This window comes from Psammomys obesus, unplaced genomic scaffold (genome assembly GCF_907164565.1).
Source record: "Psammomys obesus unplaced genomic scaffold, mPsaObe1.curated_primary_1811, whole genome shotgun sequence".
NCBI lineage: Eukaryota > Metazoa > Chordata > Mammalia > Rodentia > Muridae > Psammomys > Psammomys obesus.
The window spans coordinates 31,510,733-31,533,395 of NW_026596057.1; the positions used below are offsets into that span (position 1 = coordinate 31,510,733).

The 22,663-nt window shown below is 38.8% G+C and overlaps 1 protein-coding gene across 3 annotated transcripts in view; it reads left to right on the forward strand.

The window, feature by feature from the left end:
* The window catches only part of Ptprc (protein tyrosine phosphatase receptor type C), a 117,451-nt gene extending 98,595 nt beyond the window's left edge, over positions 1-18,856 (forward strand). For all 3 annotated transcript variants that reach the window (XM_055624670.1, XM_055624671.1, XM_055624672.1), the window contains 11 exons: positions 335-460; positions 2,101-2,258; positions 2,740-2,875; positions 4,525-4,674; positions 9,053-9,143; positions 11,078-11,211; positions 11,687-11,821; positions 13,471-13,593; positions 13,832-14,004; positions 15,776-15,911; positions 17,207-18,856. In XM_055624670.1, the coding sequence (XP_055480645.1) occupies positions 335-460; positions 2,101-2,258; positions 2,740-2,875; positions 4,525-4,674; positions 9,053-9,143; positions 11,078-11,211; positions 11,687-11,821; positions 13,471-13,593; positions 13,832-14,004; positions 15,776-15,911; positions 17,207-17,479 (1,635 nt within the window). In that variant the 3' untranslated portion in view covers positions 17,480-18,856. The remainder of the gene's footprint in view (positions 1-334; positions 461-2,100; positions 2,259-2,739; positions 2,876-4,524; positions 4,675-9,052; positions 9,144-11,077; positions 11,212-11,686; positions 11,822-13,470; positions 13,594-13,831; positions 14,005-15,775; positions 15,912-17,206) is intronic.
* The last annotated feature ends 3,807 nt before the right edge of the window (positions 18,857-22,663 follow it).

Consider the following 22,663-nt stretch of genomic DNA (forward strand, 5'->3'; position numbering starts at 1 on the left):
TTAATATTGGGAAAGTAAAAGCCTGTGGGTTCCCAAGCCTGAGAGTAACCACTTGCAAGCATGCCACTTATGCTAAATACTTTTGCAGTCTTCTTGTGATAGTTGGCCAAGGCTGGGCAGTTCATCCTTCTGTGATTTGTTAAGAGAAACCCATCCAGAGACATCAGTGAGAAGTAGGACACATTTCAGCTTGAGGTGCACATTATTGAAAAAGAATATGCAAGTGTTTGAGAAATATCAGTTGAACACATTTTTGATTGTTGATGTTTTAGGAGTAAGCAGAAACTGTTTTAGGACAGACTGGAGTCATTAATAATTTTTTTTTTAACTGTAGAACAAGTGTGCAGAATACTGGCCATGCATGGAGGAACACACTCGGGCCTTCAGAGATGTTGTTGTAACAATTAATGAACACAAACGATGTCCTGATTACATCATTCAGAAGCTGAACATTACACATGTGAGTTTATCTCGTTATGGAACTTTCAGATTTGTATGGCTTTTTATAAAGTGCAACCAAGGAATGTTAAATGTGAGGTACTAAAACACATCTGGAAAAAATTATTTTTAATGATCTTTAGCAGAAAGAACCACGTTAAGACAACCTTGAAAGCTGATGGGATAAAGTTTAAATTACTGATTGATGCACTGTTTGTCTACACCAATCACAAGTACCTTTTATTCTGGACCTTTGAAGTAGTAACAAGCAATTCCACAGGATGTACTGAGTCGGTGATGTGGTTATTAAGTGGAAAAACAAACAACCCTGGTTGTCAGGAGTCTCTCTGCATTATGAAAGGCATATTTCAGAAAATGGCACATTGCATGAGTATTTAAAAAGTACTAAGTTATAGCTATACAGCTGAGAGATTATTATTTATTAGTTCAACAAAAAAAAGAGGTCAGCATGGCCTTGGTAAGATTTGAAACAGAGGTCATCTCTTATTATGCAATTCCACTTTCAGAAAAATTTGAGATAGAGAAGCCTATGAATGCGAAAACTAGATTAGTGGTTGCCTTAGGCTGAGAATGTCAGAATGGGGAGTCAGATGGGTTCAGGCTTTCACTTTACAGTGACAAAAATGTTTACCATTAGATAATGATGCTGCACTACTCTTGCTATAACAAACACACTTTAAATATGTGGACTCTTTGATTTACCATGTATATCTTAATGGAGCAATTTAAACTCATACATCTTATCTGATTTAAGTTTTCCTTTTATTCCTCTTTTGGGGGATTGGTGATCTGAATTTTATTAGTACAAAGCTCAGGTACATTTTCTGCAAGAAAATAAAACAAACAAACAAAAAAACAAAAACAAAACAGATTGTTGGATATTTCTCCTCAAGCCTTCTTTGTTCTGACAACATCATTCCCTGATCTGTTTTGGGGGCTGAACAATCCTATTTATGGCCATTAGAAAAATGTATGCTTGTCAAAGGACCTATTGCGCATATATGAGAACTGTATAGAGGCCAATGCCTATCTGCTCACTGAAATTATTCTGAATTATCTATCTTAATGAATTTATGTTTCTATTGGAAACTTATAAACAAAACATTATTTTTATATTTACCTTTTGAAAGATGATAATAATTCTCTGTGTGACAATTTATAGGAAAGAATGCAAATCAGATAATTAATCATACTTTATCCATGTAGGAAATAATCCTGCTTGCTGGTAAAACAACAGATGAATTCTAAAAAGCTGTGAAGATGCTATTTTCTCAGTATCCAAACCTCTATCTACAACTCTCAGGTCCCCTTTTTAGTGTCTCATTTTTAGTTTGTTTATTTTTTTTCCTTTAACTTTGACTTCATAGCACAGAAGGTCTGAGGCGTCGCCACTATCCCTACCCTTCCTTGATCTCCTCATCACTGATTTACTGGGTAGTACATGAGTCTTAGTGTGATTTCTCATGAACATTTAGTAATGGGACAGGAAACTCAGTCCTGAAAAATCAAGGAAGACAGTGTCTGAGGCAAAGGTTTGGGGATAAATGAGGAGCCTACTGTAACACATCCTCTGTTTTATATATTTATCTCACCGAGTTTGCTTTAAAATAATGTCTCAAAAATGCATTATCTCTTGAGTAGAAAAAAGAAAAAGCAACTGGAAGAGAAGTGACTCATATTCAATTTACCAGCTGGCCAGACCACGGGGTTCCTGAAGACCCCCATCTGCTCCTCAAACTTCGAAGGAGGGTTAATGCTTTTAGCAACTTCTTCAGCGGTCCCATTGTGGTGCACTGCAGGTAAGGACTGCAGGGCAAGAACACCTGTGCATCTGCACAACTCTTCTGCAGGGCAGTTAAGGACATCCTTATTGGTTAGTGATTTTTTTTTTTGTCAACAATCTGCTAAGATAAACTTATATTCAATTTCTCAAACAGTTGTCGTTGTAAGTTGACAGTTTATAGTTGCATACATTTGTGGGGGGATAAACCATTGTTGTGATTTGTGAATTAAATAGCAAACACCTGGAAGTAAATATGTAAATAGCTCTACCGATAAACTTCTTCCTTTTAAAAAAATATCTGTGTGCATGTGTGTGGTGGTAATGGTGGTGCTAAGACAGAAAAGAGCTTTGGGCAGCTTTATGGATTCAGTTCTCTCCTTCTACCTTTAAGTGGAATTCAGAGATCAAGTACAGGTCAACAATTTTGTCAGCAGGCTACTTCACCCACTGAGCCATCTGGTATACCTCACACCTCACTTTTCTGTTTGTTCCCTCAGTGCTGGTGTTGGGCGCACAGGCACCTACATTGGAATTGATGCTATGCTGGAAGGCCTTGAAGCAGAGGGCAAAGTGGATGTCTATGGTTATGTCGTCAAGCTGAGGAGACAGAGGTGTCTGATGGTGCAAGTAGAGGTACAGTCTAGGTTTCCATGAGTATACTTCCTGTTGTTTGGGGACAGTAGTGAGGGAGGAGCTTAAAAGAAATACATATTATGTACATCTTCAAATGGTGGAAGAAGATGATGTTGTCTTAATTTCTGAGAGCTAAAACAAGCTAATCTTCATCAGAAGCACTCTGAAAGGGTGTTGAAACACACTTGGAAAGATATTTCCCAAACATTGAAGTCCTTTGCAAGCCTGAGCCTAAAAAGAAAGAAAAAGCAGTGTTAGCGACTTTTCATAACGTTGAGCAGGTAGCATAGAATAGAGGTTAAGTGTATCTTTTGTTTTGTTTGTTTTTTCCAGACAGGGTCTCAGTATGTGACCTACCTGGCCTTGACTTTGCAGCAGAACTCCTGCCTCGGCCTCCCAAGTGCTAGGCTAACAGACAGGAAACACCATACCCCAAGAACCTGGCTCTTTGGACTAGAGTTCAAAAGTTCAAATACAGGACCTGAATTGCTCGTTTTATACATTGTTGGATATTTTTTAAACTTTCTATGCCTCAGATCAAGCATCCATAATTTGCAAATATTACTGAGACAAAGTCAGTATTTATCTCATATAACAACAATAAAAACTGAGTAAAAAGAAAATGTAAGTTGAAGCACTTAGACATCAACTGTGACATCAATTACCAAATGCACTGAGGTAATTTGCTAATTGGAAACAATAGTTAACATAGAAAATGTCTGTGTAGCAAGAGTACATGTTTGTCTGTGCAAATAGCCATAACCAGAAACAGCTTCAGGAATGCTCCTTGGATTTAGCATAGTTAGAATAACAAAATATTGGAAATGCTCTAAATACCTAATGATGGGGAATGGAAAATTCATAACAAATTACTTGCAGTGTTGAAGAGAACAAACTAGTGTGTTTTTCTCTATGTGGGCAGATATAGAGATGGAAAACACAGAGAATCAATATCAGTGAAATGTATATATATATATATGTGTGTGTGTGTGTGTGTGTGTGTGTGTACAGAAACAGACATGAGAGCAGCTTTATAGAATATATCCAGAAAATCATCAGAATCAAAAGAGATGCCAAACTAGAGATGAGAATTTTAAAAGGCTTTCAAAAATATGCACCTTCCTTAAAAAGAAAAATTAAATAGACTTAAATGAGATAACAAAAACATTTGGAAATTTTCAAGTTGGTTGGCATACTATATTTTAAATAGTTTTCTCCATTGTCTAAAAATGCTACAAAACTGAACAATATATGTTCTATAGGATATTAACTTGTTTTTCTGACATACTTTAAGTTTATTATGGTTTTAAATAAATACTAATTTTAACTCCAATATTAATCACTGAGGGAAGCAACAGGCCATGCTTTAATTAAAATATCCAGGCATAAAATAAAAGCCACATAAAATGGATACTTTATTTGATAAAATACTTTTATTTTCTGGGAATTATAGTCTGAAATACAATTTGTTCACATTCTAGAAAATTGTGACTCAATTTCCAGAATATTTTTATGCTACAGATATCATTTTTTTATCACACAACTTCCCAAAGTATGAAAATTTGTATGTATGTGTATTTTAGTTAAATCTAGCATATAGGGTTGTAGAGTATGTGTTCATTATGTGTGTTATTCTTTGGTTTTTGCAGGCACAGTACATCCTGATTCATCAGGCTTTAGTGGAATACAATCAGTTTGGGGAAACAGAAGTGAACTTGTCTGAGTTACACTTGTGTCTACAGAACATGAAGAAGAGAGATCCACCCAGTGACCCCTCTCCTCTGGAGGCTGAATACCAGGTAGCAATTGTCACAGCAACATCAATGGTTACGCATAACTTTGAGGAATGTGGCTCATTTTTTCAGGTCCTTGCCAGTTACTTGTCTACAAAACAGTGGCATGCAGATAAGAAAGCTACGACTTTGAGAGCTTTTTCTATGCTTGCATTTATGCAGCAGTTATGTAAGAGGTTTGTTTAAATCCTGAATTATGAGTCTACAGCGAACACTCCTACTTCACTAAGTTTATATGAAAAGCATCAAAACAGTCACAATAGCCACAGAATGGTCTGCCACAGGCAATATAACATTTCACCTTTAACTACTGCATCTGGTTTTGGTTTCAAAGGAAATAATTAGAAGGATTTATGACTGATTAGGAACCTGAGCTGGCTGGAACTGGTAGACAGCACATGGAGGATAAGTATTTGTGTCTCCACCTCTTTACTGAGTGATTATTCTGAAAGCCAACTGGGAATAAAGTTTGCTGTGATTGGAGTGTGTTTCCATAGCCATTCTCAAACAACCTCATTGTCAAAAGTGGTGTGAATATTTTCCTTCCATAGGTAATTTTCAGATTATAGAGACTTTCCGTTTCATAAATGGAATGTGCTTTTTAAAAATCAGATGCAGGCCACTTGAGCTTGGAGGACAGCTAGCAAGCAGCATGGAATGATCCCAGCTTCCACTATCTTCCAAAGACATGACCTATTGTGAGTGACTATCAGACCCAGCACAAGACTGACTATCAGGGAGCTTCAGCACTATTTCCTTGCCCTTTGAGCTGATAAACTTACCATAGCACACCAAGTCACACATGAATACTTGTTTGGTAATGCTAGTATGTTTAAGGTAAACATTGTATGCATACTCATTAAAAGAAAAGGAGACTTATTTTTCCACTGAGGCAGCATGTTTGGAGGTTTGCTGGTGCCAAGGACATGTTTAGGCACAAGAGTCAAAGTGTTTTGCGAGTGGACATGGAATGAGTCTGAGAGAGTGTCATCCAGCACTCGCCAGCTGTCATTCTATCTAAGCAGAGAGAAAGAGAATAAGCTAGAGATGCTGAGTGGCCGAGAATGTGGTGATGGTATGTCAGAACGTGCAAGCAGCTCTCTTAAGGCTGCCTTGCCTTTGCTAATGATATATTTTAAATGTTTAACAGACACATAATTGTACATATTTTGGGGGAAGAGTGGGATGCTCTGAAACATGTTTATGATACATGATAATCAGATCAAAGTAATTGTTCTTACATTACTTCAACCCCAATTGCCCTTAATTTATAGAGGAATTATAAAGTAAAATCATCAGTGAAGAACTGAAGGAAACTGGAGTGGGAGGAGGCAAAACAAATCTCAATGCTTGAGGAGGAAGAAAGAGTAGGAAATGGTTAATTCAAAGATACTAAGATGGCAAGAGATTATTGAATGATCACCTGGTGCTTATGGCCATGAACTGGAAAAATAGTCTTCCGTGGTTTTGATTGAGCTCTCTGGGGTAGAGAGTATATAAACCCGTGAAGATCTTTGCAAATGAATGTTTATAGCAGTGGTTGATGACATAAGAAGAACTCACATAGATAATAAGAAAGAAAGGAAGGAAAGAGGGAAGGAAGGAAGGAAGGAAGGAAGGAAGAGAAAGAAAGAAAGAAAGAAAGAAAGAAAGAAAGAAAGAAAGAAAGAAAGAAAGAAAGAAAGAAAGACATAAGAACAGTATGTTGTTCTGGAAAGAATGGGGGTATTTGAAAGTGAATGTTTATAGCAGTGAATGATTGCATATGATGGAGTCCCATAGATAACGATGGAGAGAGAGAGAGAGTATTTGTTCTGAAAAGATACTGTTCTTCCAGATAGGACACAGAAGCTGTGATCCAAGAGGTCCAGGCTGCATCTCTAGCTGGCAAGGGGACTTTGATAAAAAAAAAATTCTAGGAGAAAGCTTCTAGAATAAATGACTAGGAAAAGGGGTAATTTTTAGTAACATAGGTGATTCAAGTCATTAGTTACACATGTCACATTTGTAATAAAATGAATAAAGGTGGAATAGTGAGTCCAGCTGGGTGAGGAGTAGAAAGAATAATCTCAGGAGGTGAGAAAGGAATCAAGCAATAAGGCTGTGTAGACTATTTCATCATTGTTGGTGTAACCAAGGAGATGATCATCTTGTAGGAAAGAGCCCATTATTAGCCAAGTCTAAAAATAATGAGATCAGGTGATCTTAAGATTGGATGCCTCTGAGTGGATGACACTGAATAATGAAATGAATAATGTGAGGGAAAAAAAAAGAAAATGAAATTCATTGGGTTTTATGAGTAAGAAACTAGTGTAAAAGATAGAGGATGAGAGCAAAGAGAATATGTAATTCTTATTCAAACTATGAGGCACAGGAATGCCAGATTGACAATGGTTAAGCTTCTTGGTGGTATCAACTCATACCAAGCTGGTGTAAAAGGGAAAGGAAAGGAAAGAAATTGTGGGGAGAAGAGGATCAGGATGAATTTTTTGCTGAGGACAGACCATGGACATCAGAAGGTTGGAAAAAAGCTATTTGCTGAAATAACACAGTGCTGCAGTACCTTTTCTTGTGGAGACATGAACAGACTTCTGCTCTTTCCAGATGGGGCACTGCAGCTGTAATCCAAGAGTTCCAGGCTTCATCTCTAGCTGGCAAAGGGACCAGGTGCTGTCCATGTGAAGCTGTGTTTTTAGACATGAAAGGTCCAAGAGTGTGGAGGTTACAGAATTTTACAATAAGGTTCCAAAATGTCACTGAGGCTAGTCAATGTGTAGCAGAGCTAGATGCCCTTCATGGAGCTCTGGAGTGAATGGGTGTGAGGCTGTGATGGGAAACCTGAGTTGCAGTGAAGACCTAAGAGCATTGAAGAAGCCAGAAACATGGTCTATTTGGTAAGAAAATGTGTAGCAGCATTACAGCCCAATCATAAATTACAGCAGATTGGTCTGGTAAAGGAGCCGAAGGAAAATTACCCTGCAGAATGAGCTTTATTAGGAGAGAGATACTTGAAACCATGGTGGGCAGTGCACTCATTGGGCCTTGAGGTGGGAGAGCAATTCATAGGAAAATAATATTGTACTAGACACAGCATGATAGGACTTGGGAGCTTTGCTTTAAACCCAGAAAAGGTCATCAATAGGAGAGATAGACACCACATCTAACATGCAGCAGTTTCCTAAAGTGAAGACAGGCCTTTCTGTTCATAAGAAGCAAAGGACATTTCTTACATTTACAGGTTTTTTGGATGTGGGAAGAAATTATATTTAATCTGGCTGTTAAATAGCTATTTAATCTGGCTTAGTCTGTATACTAAGGAAGCAAGCATTGTTTAACACCATAAACGACCTTGTTGCAAGGGGTAGGAACTCGGCTTGCTTTTTCTATTCTTGCAGCCCTGGCCTTACTTCTCACAGCAGGGACTATCAGTTCTTTCTAGAGAACAGACTGCAAGGAGAGGAGTATGGCCTGACTTGGCGTCTGTGCATCAAGTCTGAGAACAACCTTTTGCTCCATGCTTTCTCCTCCATAATGGACTAAACCATCAAACCATGACACAAAGCAAACCTTTCCTTCTTTATTCCCTCCTGATTTTTCTCACCAGTAAGTGGTCTTTTTATTGGTACCTGGTCACAGCAATGAAAACTGTAAGGAATATAGAAAACGAGCTACCTTGGAAAACACCACACAGATTGTTGCCAGAAGCCACCCAACAACCTCTGTCCTCAAGAAGCAAGAACCTAATATTCTAACTGGAACTGGCAGACCAACTTCCATTAGTGGGATATGGAGAATTATCTGGTCTTCCATCCCTGCTTCTTTCAAGTACCGCAAGTCTCAGCTTCCCAGTGAGGTTGACACCGTACACGGCAGTGCAGTAACAGCGAGGTCCCTGCTTTTGAGGCTGCTGACACTTCTTAGCAGAATAATCGAGAGCAGGGAGCCAGGGCCAAATGCACAAATGGGTAATGTTAGAGTATATAAGAAATGGAAGGTTCACTGAAGGGGGCTCCAAGATATAGATTTCTTGAGGTCATTATCCAGGATGGTCTAGAATTTGCCATCAATCGATCTGGTTGGAGACATCTATACTATTGTAAATATCCCTTTACCTGTACTCGCCAAGTAATCCCGGTAAACTTGCTGGTTGCTCAAATTGAACTCTGATGAAATTTCTGAATAAGAAAAATATTATGTTGTGGGGGAAATAAAAAAAAACTTATAAACAAACAAACAAACAAACAAACAAGAAACCTGTCACCCATGAGGTGTCACACAAATTTCACTGGCATTGATGATGTACTTGTCTTTAAGTGATATCTCAGTCTGCAATAATTAAGGAAATATTATATTTTTAAAAATGTTTTGCGTTTCTTTTTCTTAGAGACTTCCTTCATACAGGAGCTGGAGAACACAGCACATTGGAAACCAAGAAGAAAACAAAAAGAAAAACAGGAATTCTAATGTTGTTCCATGTATGTAATTTATCAGATACAGTTAAGCTATTTTTGGATTTATTTAATGTAAGACATGGAGTTTGAAGGAACACCTGATTGACAATTGATATGAAGTTTGTGGGCCACCTAAAATTTAATTTTAGCATATTGTTTAGAGCCCAAGTATTTCAACGACCTGTAGGAAATGGACCGTATTTAGTGTGTCCGCACCCCACCCCTACACAGACACATTTGAGAAAACAAAAATGAAATGGGTTATAGAAGATGAAACCTCTGAGATGAGGCAAAGAAAGGCTTAGTCTTTCTTGCTAATCTTATCTTATCCTTAGTATATATCAAGGTAAGCATCAAAGAGCAGGGGTTTTAACAGTCATTTGTTCTCTCTGTTTTTAAGCAGAATGTAATTTTTAATTATTATTATTATTATTTACAATTCATTCACTTTGTATCTTGGCTATAGTTCCTTCCCTCATCTCCTCCTGGTTCCACCTTCCTGCCGTCTTCCCCCCCCCCATAACCCTTCCCTAGCCCACTGATAGAGGAGGTTCTCCTCCCCTACTATCTGACCCTAGCCTATCAGATCTCATCAGGAGTGTCTGGATCCTCTTCCTCGGTGACCTGGTAAAGCCACTTTGAGAAGAGGAGGTGATCAAAGGCAACCATGTTCATGCCAGACACTGCCCCTGCTCCTTTTACTAGGGAATCCCCATGGAGACTGAGCTGCCCATCTGAGCAAGGGGTCTAGGTCCTCTCCATGTATGGTCCTTGCTTGATTCATCAGTCTCTGCACCCTGCTCTGGGCCCAGATTTTTTGGTTCTATTGCTCTCCTTGTGGAGGTCCTGTCCCCTCCAGGTCTTTCTATTTCCCTCTTCTTTTATAAGATTCCCTGCACTCAGCCCAAAGTTTGGCTATGAGTCTCAGCATCTGCTTTGATACCCTGCTGTGTAGAGTCTTTCAGAGGCCCTCTGTGGAAGGCTCCTATCCTGTTCTTTGTCTTCTCCCAATTCTGATGTCTATCCTGTGTGCCTTTTTGAATGAGGCACACAAGATAGACACCTTTGTTCTTTTTATCACTGGTAGCTACGAGCTTGAAAAAAGCTGAAAATGTTCAAAAAATTGTCAATCACTAAATATGCCACATTGAAAATACAACAATGTTTTTAAGCTTTAATTCTATTTAAGCATATTGATGGGATCACACCTGGTAATGCTTTGATTGCATCCAGCTGTATATCCCAAAATTAGCATGGGTAAAATATAAGCCAAGCTAATAAACAAAACAACCAGATAAATCAAATCAGTACATGGCCGACCTACTTAATTTCTGCAGAAGTACTTGGTAATTCTGTTAAAATATGGATTTTGTGGTAATGGAGTACTAAATACATCATCAGCCAAGTTATTACTAATATAAGATATTGAGAAAACTATGAAGGCTTTACCACTAAAAAAAAAAAAATTAGAATTAATCTGAAGAAAGTACTTAATAGAAATCACTTTAACGTTAATTGTATAACATTGAAAACAAAAGTCTAAGCTGTGAATTTTTAAGCTATATTAACAAGAACAGTCATAGTCCATGAACAACAAAGTTGTGTGTAGCAAGTATTGAACAGTCAGTTGGAGCATAATGACACTACTTTTGTGAATTGTGTTTCTTATTACTGTAATCTTTTGGGTACTTTCTTATTTTCCAGACTTTCAAAACTGATTTTAATCATTAAGTGCTGAATTTTAGCTAGACTCTCATTGTAGTTAGGTCAGCACATTCAATTCTGAATTTCCTCTTTATTTCCATGTGTCTGTCAGTTGGACATTTGATTCGTTTACATTTGAGTTTTTGTTTGGGTCCTGGAATGCGAGAATTCTGAGAGAATTCTCTGTAGGCTAGCTCAGTCCTCAGCCCTGAGTACTTCTCTAGGAAGACTTGCTACTGTTTCTTTGTCCATAGATGACTTTAACAGAGTGCCACTTAAGCATGAACTGGAGATGAGCAAAGAGAGTGAGCCTGACTCAGATGAGTCTTCGGATGACGACAGTGACTCTGAAGAAACCAGCAAATACATCAATGCATCTTTTGTGATGGTAGGTACCCACAACTCCAAAACCAGAGTCTGACCCTTTGAGATTATGTCTGTCAAGACTTATGTATTCAGTGATATTCGCCTCTTCTCCAGATCTTCCTTCACATGTCAGTGAATTTTAGCTTAATTATGCTGTCAGGAGAAAATCTAGACACAAGTTAAGGTAAATGGATGATAAGGAATATTTTAAATGCTTATATTAATTCTTTTTCACAATTAAAACAACTGCTACAAAAAAAAAGACTTTTAGAAAAAATAATTTTCCTAAGTAGCATTGCATATTATAACTGTAATTTAGCAGTATTAGCTGAGAATTAAATATTTTATGAATAGACACTGCATTTTTCTTGGACTTGAGAATCTTAACTTTCTCTATTAATGGCAATGACACCAAATCAAGCATTTTTCTAAATGTTTAGGAGTTTTTTGTTCTCTCTTTGACAGCACTAACAAATTTCCACCTTTGTGGTTTTTAGAGTTATTGGAAACCAGAAATGATGATTGCTGCTCAGAGTCCACTCAAAGAGACCGTTGGTGACTTCTGGCAGATGGTATTCCAGAGAAAAGTCAAAGTTATTGTGATGTTGACAGAGTTAACAAACGGAGACCAGGTTTGTGCTTTGGAGTACACTGTGTGAGAAAACTCTCCACCATGCAGTGCTGTTCTGCAGTCTTCTATTTCTTGTTTATTGCTCTACTCTCCAGGTTTTTTACTCCTTTGTGACACAGTCCACCCTGTTACTGCTCCTGGGGCCTTCGCCAGGTTGACCCTATTATCCTTCTATCTGGGTTCTGACAGTCTCCCAATTCCTGGGTGCTTAGAAGTGGGAGAAGTACATGGTGGAATATTATGCCTTTTCACTTTCCTCCTATATGATATGTTAGGATACACTTTCCACTCTGAACAAGTGTGTTTATATACAGAGCCTTGGCACCCCACCTGGCATTCTCAGTACGCAAATATCCCTTGTACCTAAATGATTCTCTCAGTCCCTCCTAACTCCATTCATTCATTTTTTTTTTTTGGTAGGTCTCTTCACTTTTTTTTTTTAATTTTTTATTAATTACACTTTATTCATTTTGTATCTCCCCTTAAGCCCTTCCTTCCTCCCCTCCCGATCCCACCCTCCCTCCCCTTTCTGCATGCATGCCACTCCCCAAGTCCACTGATAGGGGAGGTTCTCCTCTCCTTTCTGATCTTAGTCTATCAGTTCTCATCAAAAGTGGCTGCATTGTCCTCTACCGTGGCCTGGTAAGGTTGCTCCCCCGTCAGGGGGAGGTTCCATCCATTCTTATAGAAAACCAAAACTGTTTGAAATCTTCAGCTGTATTCTTCTTCATTCCCATGTGATATTATTGCCATAAACTTCTGTAATTGGAGGTAAACTTAAGAGGTACTTTTACTTTTTACTTAATCGTTGTGACATATGTTTGATATTTTCCTCAGTGCCTTGAGATACTATTAAAAGTTCCCAGGGGTAGATCATTTAAAATTTAAAATTTAATAGAATTTTAGCTCTGACATATGGTAAGGCTTATCTAGTGAAATCCTCATAAACAGGCCCCACGGTCCATTACTGTCTCTGTCTTCCTCTCCCTTTTCTCTTCCTACCTCTCTCTTCTACAGATCCTCTTGGATCAGTCCCCTTCTTTCTTTCTTCTCCTTCTCTGCTTTTCATCTCTCTCCCTCTCCACTTCCATCTCTACCTTTCTCCTTCTATCTCTTTTCTCCTGTTGGTGGCCCTGTGCATTGTCAGCAGTTATAGGATGCCAGTTTGTAGAGACCTGTGGTTCACTTGCTCTCCAGTCTGACTTTTTACTTACACGCTGCCTCCTTATAGCTTCTCTTAGAGTAGGCCATCAAGATGCTGGGAGAAATCTTGATGCAACACAAATTCTGTTCTCAAGGACCAGTGGAGAAATAGTGGAGCCCAAGTCATTGTAAGAGTCATGGATGGTGTCATCTCTTTCTGTAGATTCTGAAACGTTTAGGTAATCAGGGTTTAAAAAGAGGAACAAATCCCAAAGATGATATCGAGAGATGATAAAACTACTCCTGGATTACCTTGGTCATTCCCAAGCAGCCATCATGCAGTGGAAGGATCTTCACTGTATATTAAGTAGATTGTAGATTTTTGTAAGTGTGTCAGTTTTAGAATAAAAAGCAAGACATGGAAAGAGAGAAGGGGTTCTGAATATGTTAAAGAACAAATGCAACACCTGGGCATAACCTGGTAGGTTGTGTTATTTTTTTACCTAGGAAGTCTATGCTCAATACTGGGGAGAAGAAAAGCAGACATACGGAGACACGGAAGTGGTACTGAAAGACACAAACAAATCCTCAGCCTACACTCTCCGTGTGTTTGAACTGAGATACTCCAAGGTAGGTAAACGTTTTTGAAAATGTCTTTTTAATGATGTGATTAATCTGACAGCAAATAAAGATAAACCATTTCATGTCAGTTAATATAAATTAAATCAAGACCATTGTCTTTATATTTATCTTGAATAAAAATTGTAAGCTATGTGAAAGCAACTGTGAAGGAAATGCAACTATCAAAGTTATGATAATGCTTATTAAACTTTATGTGATTTAATGTTCCCTTTACCTCTGATTGCAGAGGAAGGAGCCCAGAACTGTGTACCAGTACCAGTATACCACATGGCGTGGAGAACTTCCTGCAGAGCCCAAAGAACTGGTGTCTATGATTCAGAACCTCAAACAGAAGCTTCCCAGGAGTTGCTCTGAAGGGATGAAGTACCACAAGCATGCACCAATCCTAGTCCACTGCAGGTTGGGGCTGACGGGATGCACTCTAAAGTTGGGAGGCTGCTTCATTTCTGTTGAATTCAGTATTTTATTCTGCTATGCAAAACATGTGACCCAGTGAAAATTCTCACGAAGCAACTTACTCTTATGTAATTCATATGAACCACAACTACCACAACTACCATAATAATACAAACAATGAAAGTTATAAAACAATGATTTTAGGCTGGTAGTTACTTAATATCAATTCGTGTCATCTTTGACTCTGAATAGCCTAGCATTAGACCTGGGATGTTATATGTGGTAAATGAATGGGTGAAAAAAAAACCAAAAAACAAAAAAACAAAAACAAAAAACTATATATATATATATATATATATATATATATATATATATATATATATGAATGAATTGGTTGGTAAATTTCATTATGGATAGATTTATGTGCATTGCATTCACTCTACTGGACATTACAGGACCTGAGAGATGAATGTTTCACTTCCAGTAGACATACTTTAAGCTTTTTATTTATAAAGGTTTATGAAATTGTGTGTGTGCGTATTTGTGTGTGTGAACAGCCAGTGTCGTGCATGAGGAATTCAGAGGACAGTGATCAGACTTTGTCCTTCTTGTCAACTGTGGGATTCAAGGATCACCTCAAGTCACCAGGACTGAGTGCAAGCACCCCTATCTGCTGAGCCATCCCAACTGCCCTTAACTTGTAGCATGAACTGCAGTTTCATTGCTTGACAACTTGGCTTTCAACCCATTTCAAAAGCACTCACACAAATAATGCTATTTAATTTTATTAGTCTTTGCTGTGCAGAAATGTGTCACCTGTTGCAGAAACCTACAGAACCTCCTCAAGCCATACTGGCAAAGCTGCATAACATGAAAATTTTATAGAAAAAGAATATTAGAATAAATAACAAGTTGGAAAAAAATGTAAAATGAGCACTGTAAACCTGATGAAATGCTTTTAGAAGTTGTAAAAGTCCTCTTTATTATCACCACAGATACAGGAACAAGCCCTCCTGGGTAGGTTTTTTCCAGGACTATTTGCATTTTTAAAGGTGAAATTTACATTAAAAAAAAAAGCAAAGAACAGAAATTTAGGCTTGAGTTTGTTGCTTAGGGTGTAACTGTATGTTTCTCAATGACATGACTCTACTGCAGAGTACCTGCTGACTACATGAGGTTTAAAATGAAGCTGTGTTACACTTTTTACCCTTATTCTTTTCTCCTGTGGTCTCTAAATTATTCAGTTGCACATGCTTTAGTGACTAAATCTGTCAAGCGATGTTTTCCTACCGACATGAAAGGAGAGCACTGTTAAGTGGTCGAAGAAGCAGAGCAGGAGAGCAGGGAGCAACGTGGGGCTAGTACTTGGGCTTTATCTGTTTCTGAACCTGCTCTGATGTTACCTACCTCTAGGTTTCCTCATCTACCAAACTGACCTTGTTAGATTAGTCTTAACAACTCAGAACGTTAGTAAACATGCATTTAAAAACATGAAACACTAAGCAAAAGAGAACATATTTCTAACGCTGAATCTGCATCTATTTTGCAAGTCACAGTCACATATTAGAAAATTCTGTCCTCCAATTCATTCACAGAAACTAATTTTTCTTCTAATGCCCACAAGCAAGATAACTGTAGTAGATGGGAAATACAAAACCATATCCCATCTCTCTGTGTTTATGTCAATAGCCCTTTCCCTCTCTCTCCCCCCTACAAAATCTAACTTATTTCATTTTCTAATTTAAAAAAAAAAATTCTCTTGTTCTTTTGGCAGAGATGGGTCCCAGCAGACAGGGTTGTTTTGTGCTTTGTTAAATCTCTTGGAAAGTGCGGAGACAGAAGATGTGATTGACGTGTTTCAAGTGGTCAAATCTCTACGCAAAGCACGGCCAGGGATGGTGGGCTCCTATGTAAGTGTGTCTGGATGGCACTTTCCAGTTGTTTGTGTTTCCCTGAGGTGCTTCACCTTCTCCTCACTTCCTTCCCTTTCTCCTCTCCTCTCCTCACTTCCTTCCCTTTCTCCTCCTCCTTGTTTTCTTGCTTTTCATTCTAAACATTCCATGATCAATGTAAATAAGACTTTAAAAGAGTTTGTCATCGATGTGTGACAGGTTACGCAGGCATTTCTTTAATCATTTATCAGCCAGTCTTACAGTATAACTGACCAGCCCCAAATCTAGTGACTTTGATAACATTATTATATTTCTATTGATATTCTATTGATCTACTGAGCTCCCCAGGCTTAGCCGATGAGGCTCATTTTTCATATGTTGTCTGCTGTCAGCTGATGTATCTACTTATGCATGGCTGGCCTAAAATAATCTCTGATGCCAGTAAATTAGCAAGTGGCTGTCACTCACCTCTGGCAGCAGGATGAGTAGCCAGTGGCCATGTGGCTTCTCCAAAAGGCTAATCCAAGCTTATAAAATGACAGAGCATCAAAAGCACGGGTAGAAAGAGATGTGCCACCTCTTGAAGTCCAGGCCCAGAACTGATACAATATGGCTTCCAACCAAACCAATCCTGAGCCTAGTTCAAAATCTAGAGGCATGCAGTGCAAAGAGTAGTGTGGACAGCAGAAAACAGCATATATTACATTTATGCAATCAGTGTATCCTCTTTCTGCAACAGCAGCATAGTTGAACATCAGTGATTAAGAAATTATTCTCAATATAATTTCTCATTGAAACACATGAAACTTTTATGTACACATGAATTGAACTTACATGTCTGAATTTTAGAAAGTATTTGAATGATCTAATGAATACATTGGCTGTACAGAGACTCAAAGACAGAAAAGCATAAAATATACAAATAATTAAAATGACATAGAGAGTGTAAGAAGAATGGGGGCTCGTCGCTTTAGTTTATGGGGATTTGAGCAAGCTTCTTGAATGAGGTGGTTCCTGCTCACATTCATAAATGATGTGTGCACGTTAGCTAGGAACAGAGGCACAAAAATGACATTTTGGCAGAAGTCTGGGCTCAGTAGTCACATGATAGGTGGCAGGGAGTTACCTGTTTGGTGTTGCTCATAGCTACCCTAACTCTGATCCCAAGGAATGTAAGTCAGTTAGAAAGCTCCTAAGGAGAATATGTCAGCAAACCTGTTCTAGACTTGTAGCAGGAGATGGTTAGTTCTGGGATGTCTTTTCTGGGCGTTAGAACTTTCTGCATGCAAGTTTGTGCTGTTTTCTTTCACCAGGAACAATACCAGTTCCTCTATGACGTCATTGCCAGCATCTTTCCCACCCAGAATGGACACGTGAAGACAACGCACAGCCAAGACCAAATTGAATTCCATAATGAAGTGGATGTAGCCAAGCAGGATGCTAACTGTGTCCATCCAGCTGGTGCCCTGGACAAAACCCAGGAAGACAAGAGAGATGGTGGAGCTTCAGAGCTTGCCAGTACTACTGAGGAGCCAGAACATTCTGCCAATGGTCCTGCAGGCCCAGCCCTAACTCAGAGTTCATAGGACTTAAGCAGGACAACTCAAAACTTCAAATTAGTTGTTTCTATTTTTCTAGACATAATGAAAGAAAATGGCTGTGCAGTGGTTTATAGAATCTGCATTCACCTTTTGCCACTGTATGAAAATATTTAAATTTTGTCAAAATATTTTGTACAGTTTTATGCTTATTTTAAAAATGTGTCTATATCATTCAGCAAGATGTGTGTGAGATTGTCTCTGTGTGATATGTGTGTCTGTATGTGACTGTGTGTGTGTGTGAAAGAGTGTGTCTGCATGTGTCAATATATGTGACTATGTATGTGAATGTGTCTGTGTGTGTGTGAGTTGTGAGTGACTGTGTGAGTGACAGCCACATAAGTTTGGAAAGAGAATGCCTTCAAGCCATTCTAAATGCTTTTGAGAAATATTTCCGTTTTACCCTCTAAAGAAATTATTCATTTTATATGTAAACTGTCAAATTGTTTGAAGATTCCATTTTTTTAAAACACCGACTGAGTGTAGACTCAGTTGTAAAAATATCAATGTGTACATTTCTGGAGTGACCTCAAGATGTCCTCCTTGCTCTACTTATGCTCTTGTAGTTTAGTATGCTATTTCTGGAAATACATAAAAGTACATAGGAGTGCCATCAGTGAGTATAGCTGCTGCAGAACACTTAACTAAATTAACATTTGAGAATTTAGACTCCACATACTGTCATTTCATCACTATCTCTTAATGCATATTTAATCAAATATAAAAATCCCAAGGGAGCCTCTTCTTGTACCTCTGTGGGCAACAGAACTTTGCAAGTGGGTGGTTGTCTACACAAAAAAATGAAAATTGCTTCTGGATGCTCTTGATCATACTTAATACATCTTATGACTGAACCTAAATAAATATCCTTAATTAAGTCCAATGTATGGTTAAAAAAACTAGAATAAATGCAGGGACATGAAAATTAATTTGTACTGAATATTTACACATGAGACTTCATATATGTATCTTATGGAATTCAGAATCCACGAGAAACATAAAGTTGAACATGTGTATTTCCTATGTTTAAGACCATTCTTGACTTTCATGAAAGGGCCTTTATCTTAAATTTCTTAAATATTTACTTTACTCTTACCAAGACATAAGGTTGATAATCATAACAAAATTTCAGTTTTTACTTCCTTGCTTATATGAAGTGTTTTGCCCTTTCATAATCGACAGTGAAACAATTATTTCTTCAATCTGAGATTAGTTTTCCCATTTTGTTCATTGTTGAGAAAAATGAAGAATAGTGTCTGTGTTAAGCTTTCTAGCAAGAATATGGATAACTCATAAAAATGTGAAGCTCTTCTGCTTAGAAAATATATTTAGGACTTTAATAAAGTATAAAATTATTCAAAATTATTTATGAGTAAAGTGTTTCTTCAGAGAATTCAGCTGCATGAAGTATCCTCCAAATGTGGATATTGTGCTAAATTGTGTATTTCCCTCTTGAGGTTATTCTTTTGAATATGCAAAATGAATACTTAGAAAATAGGGCCATGGTAACTTGTAAGTGATATAAAAAGCAAGCTAGGGGTAATGTTCTTTTGCAAATGGGGTGACATGATTAAGGAAGAGGAAGACAGAGGCTCAGCAGCCAGGTGTTCTGTGAGACTGTGCACCAAGTGAACGGAGGCTCGTGTACGAGTGTGCAATCCAAGGTTTGCTTTATTAGCGAAAGAAAGAAATTTGTATGTGAACCTCAAAGTTATGTTTTTGCTATTGGTTATATTCATTAGGGAACAGGGAAACGGTTTTACAGAAGCTAATTCTCAGACCTTGCCAGGAAAACAACAACAGGTGAAGACCTCCTACTTTAAAAAGGCCTAGTCCATTTCTGAGCTACAGTACTGAGAGTCTTGTTATATTTTTGCTGGGCAGAAGGAGAATTTTGCCTCACTGTTTATTTCTGGCATCAGACTTCATTGGAAGTAAATGATTCATTTAGCCACCTTAAAATTCAACACTTCATAATTTTGTCTGAAGGTGACACATTAGTAGCTATAGAAAGGAGATACGCATTTTCATATCTTCTTGCAAAAGTTAAACTGTTGGGAGTCATCATCCCAACAGTTGCAAAAAACGTCTTTGCAAGGTTATTTCAAAAACGTAATCTTCTGGGGTTGGGTAGATGCTGAGTCAGTAAGGTGCCTATTCACAAGCTAAAGATCCAAGTCAAATCTCAAACACACACACACAGAGCCTACTGGGTAGGTGGCAGCATGCAGGTCTATGCCCAGGGCTGCCGGCTAGAGACATGTGGTTCCCAGAAACCAGAGGGCCAGACAGTCTGGCCAAAAATGGCGGAGAGGCTCTAATTCAGCAAAGTAAAGTAGAGAAGTAACTGAAGAAGCTGTCCCTGACACCAACCTCTGGCCATCTCATGTGTCCTTATTAGTGAGTTCACTATTGTTTCTGTATGTACACACACATACACACACACACACACACTCCAAACACACCACAAGAAAAATGTTCAAGCTTATGGTTGAGATGATAATACATGATTGATGAAATTTCTTATTCATTTCCCCTAATTCTCCTATAATGTTAAAAATTTTATTATGTCTGAAAGTTAACTGGCATACATCTTAATTTTAATTTTTTTATTTATCATAGAGATTTGTTATAAAATGCCTCATTTTGACATGATAACTGTAAATAAGCAAGCTGTCATTTTCTGCTGTGAAGTCCTTGAAACAGGCAACTTCAATAGACAAGAGTATCAGTGACAAGTCTCATGATTGTACCTTTCATTCTCTTGTTCATAGTTTACAACTTGAGTGGTGACATTATTTCAGAGGGAAACATTCAAATATAAGCTATGTAATTCCCAGGTTTAAGTGGCTATAAATACACACCTTACAACCCTTACCTGAAAGAACAACATGCCTGTTTCACTTAAAAGAAACGTGCAGTTAACTCCAATTTTTAGCTTTAGAAAAAAATGTTTATCATCTTCAGAGGAATAGCCTAAGATGAAAGCACTAATTGAAAATAAATGAATAAATATGTGAAATTGAAAACTTCAAAACCAGGGAGATCTAAGATGGCAGCGACCAGCATGCACCTTTTATGAGAGGCAGAGGATTTAAAACTCCAAAATCAGTGAGCGGAGGGGCAACTGAAGCCAGAAAATGAACGTTTTTGCTTCCTGAAAGAGAGGGGACATCACAGGAGCACAGAACATTTAGATTCAGGTCAGGTGCAGACTTCTCTGGGAATGGAGAGGGGCACTTCCCTTGTTTGGGCCTTCCTCCTCCTCAGGGGAGCCGACCCACAGCAACAGTGATGCTGAGCACAGAACTCACTGCCTGGGGACCACCGAGACAGCAGAGGCAGGGCTCCTAGCTCCTCAGCCTCAGCTGCCAGCTGTACCCACCCACTGAGTACCTGCCTGCCTAGTCCCAGTTCCTCTGTACAATCCTTCCCAGGTCCCATGTCTGCGAGTAGCCTTACCGACTCTGCGGGGCTTCCCAGCCAGTGACTGTATGGGCCGCCCAATCCCTCAGTGACAGATAGCCAGCTGTACAGCCAGCAAAGCCCAGCAGACCTGCAAAACCACCCAGGTACACCAGGCGCCGGGCCACCTAGGTCTGTGGACCACTGTTGGGGTTCCCCAGGACTTCCCAGTAGGTACCTGGACACTCCAGTTCCTCAGCTGCAGTTGACTGAACCTGCCAGTAGAGAACAGGAGAACCCCTGCGCTTTAGGTTTTGAGTGGGTGAGTGTGCCCTCAAGTGCCTACAGAGCATGAGATCCAGGGTGCTTCTAAGCTAGCAGCCAGACATCAGACCCCTCCCACCCACTCATCCACTGTGGGAAACAGAGAGTTTCTTGGAACGTTGAAGCCCCTGCTCTGCGAATCTACCAGTGGAGTTTAGGCAAATAAATCCTGGAGCTCAGTCAGAGACAAATACCAGTAGCCTGTAGGTCACTGATGTACTCAGGGATATTGTGCCTGCGATCATCACCTGCGCTTGCGATACCTTTAGCGCCCGCAACCCCTTCGGTGCCTGCAAGGTGCCCCTCCCTCACACTGAAGGCCTCTACATTCTTTAGCACCTTGTCCCTTAGCGCACACTTCCATGTACACGCATGCACACATTTGTCCTTCTGCGTCCGACGACTTTCCTCCCACAGGTACAGCTGAAACATCAACACACACGCTGAAACCACTGGACCTTTCCAATCTTCCTGAAGAATTCTCCAGACACCAGAGAAAGATGGTACCATTCTGATCTGCAGAATTCAGGAACAAACGGTGAAGTTTATAGATAAGCAAATGGCCAGGGGTCAGCAAAAGAACACATCAAACAAAAATCAGTACATCATGGCTTCACCAGCAAAAAACCCCCAAAATTATTGGATACTTCTATTCATCGGAAACACAGGAAAATGACTTTAAAGCTATGCTCATCTAGGTATTAGAGGCACATAAAGAGGAAACAAACAAATCTCTCAAAGAAATAGCCATACAAATACAGATAGTTAAAGAGGAAATGAACAAATCTCTCAAAGAATTGGCCACCCAAGTCTAGGCAAAGAAAGAGGAAATGAACAAAGCTCTCAAAGAAAAAAAAGGCAAATTTAGCCAAACAAAGGCACAATTAGTGGCATATAGAGAGGAAACAAACAAAAAAATACAGTCCATCATAGAGACACAGGAATACACATCCAAACAGATGACGGAATTGGTACAAGGCACCAAAACAGAATTAGAATCAATAAAGAAAACGCAAACTGAGAAAACCCTGGAGCTGGAGAACTTAGAGAAAAGAGAAGGAACTACAAAGGAAAGCATCACCAATAGAATACAAGAGATGGAAGAGAGACTCTCTGGTGCTAAAGATACACTCACAGAAATTGATATTCCTCTCAAAGAAAAAGTGAAACCCAAAAGGTCCCAAACAAAAAAAAACATTCAAGAAATCAAGGGTGCCATGGAAAGGCAAAATCTAAGAATAATAGGAATTGACAAAGAAGAAGATTCCAGGCTCCAAGGTCCAGAAAATATTTTCAAGAAAATAATAGAAGAAAATTTTCCCAATCTAAAGAAAGAGATGTCCATAAACATACAAGAGGCCAGAACACCAAATAGACTAGACCAGAATAGAAACTCCTCACACCACATCATAGTCAAAACACTAAATCTATAGACCAAAGAAA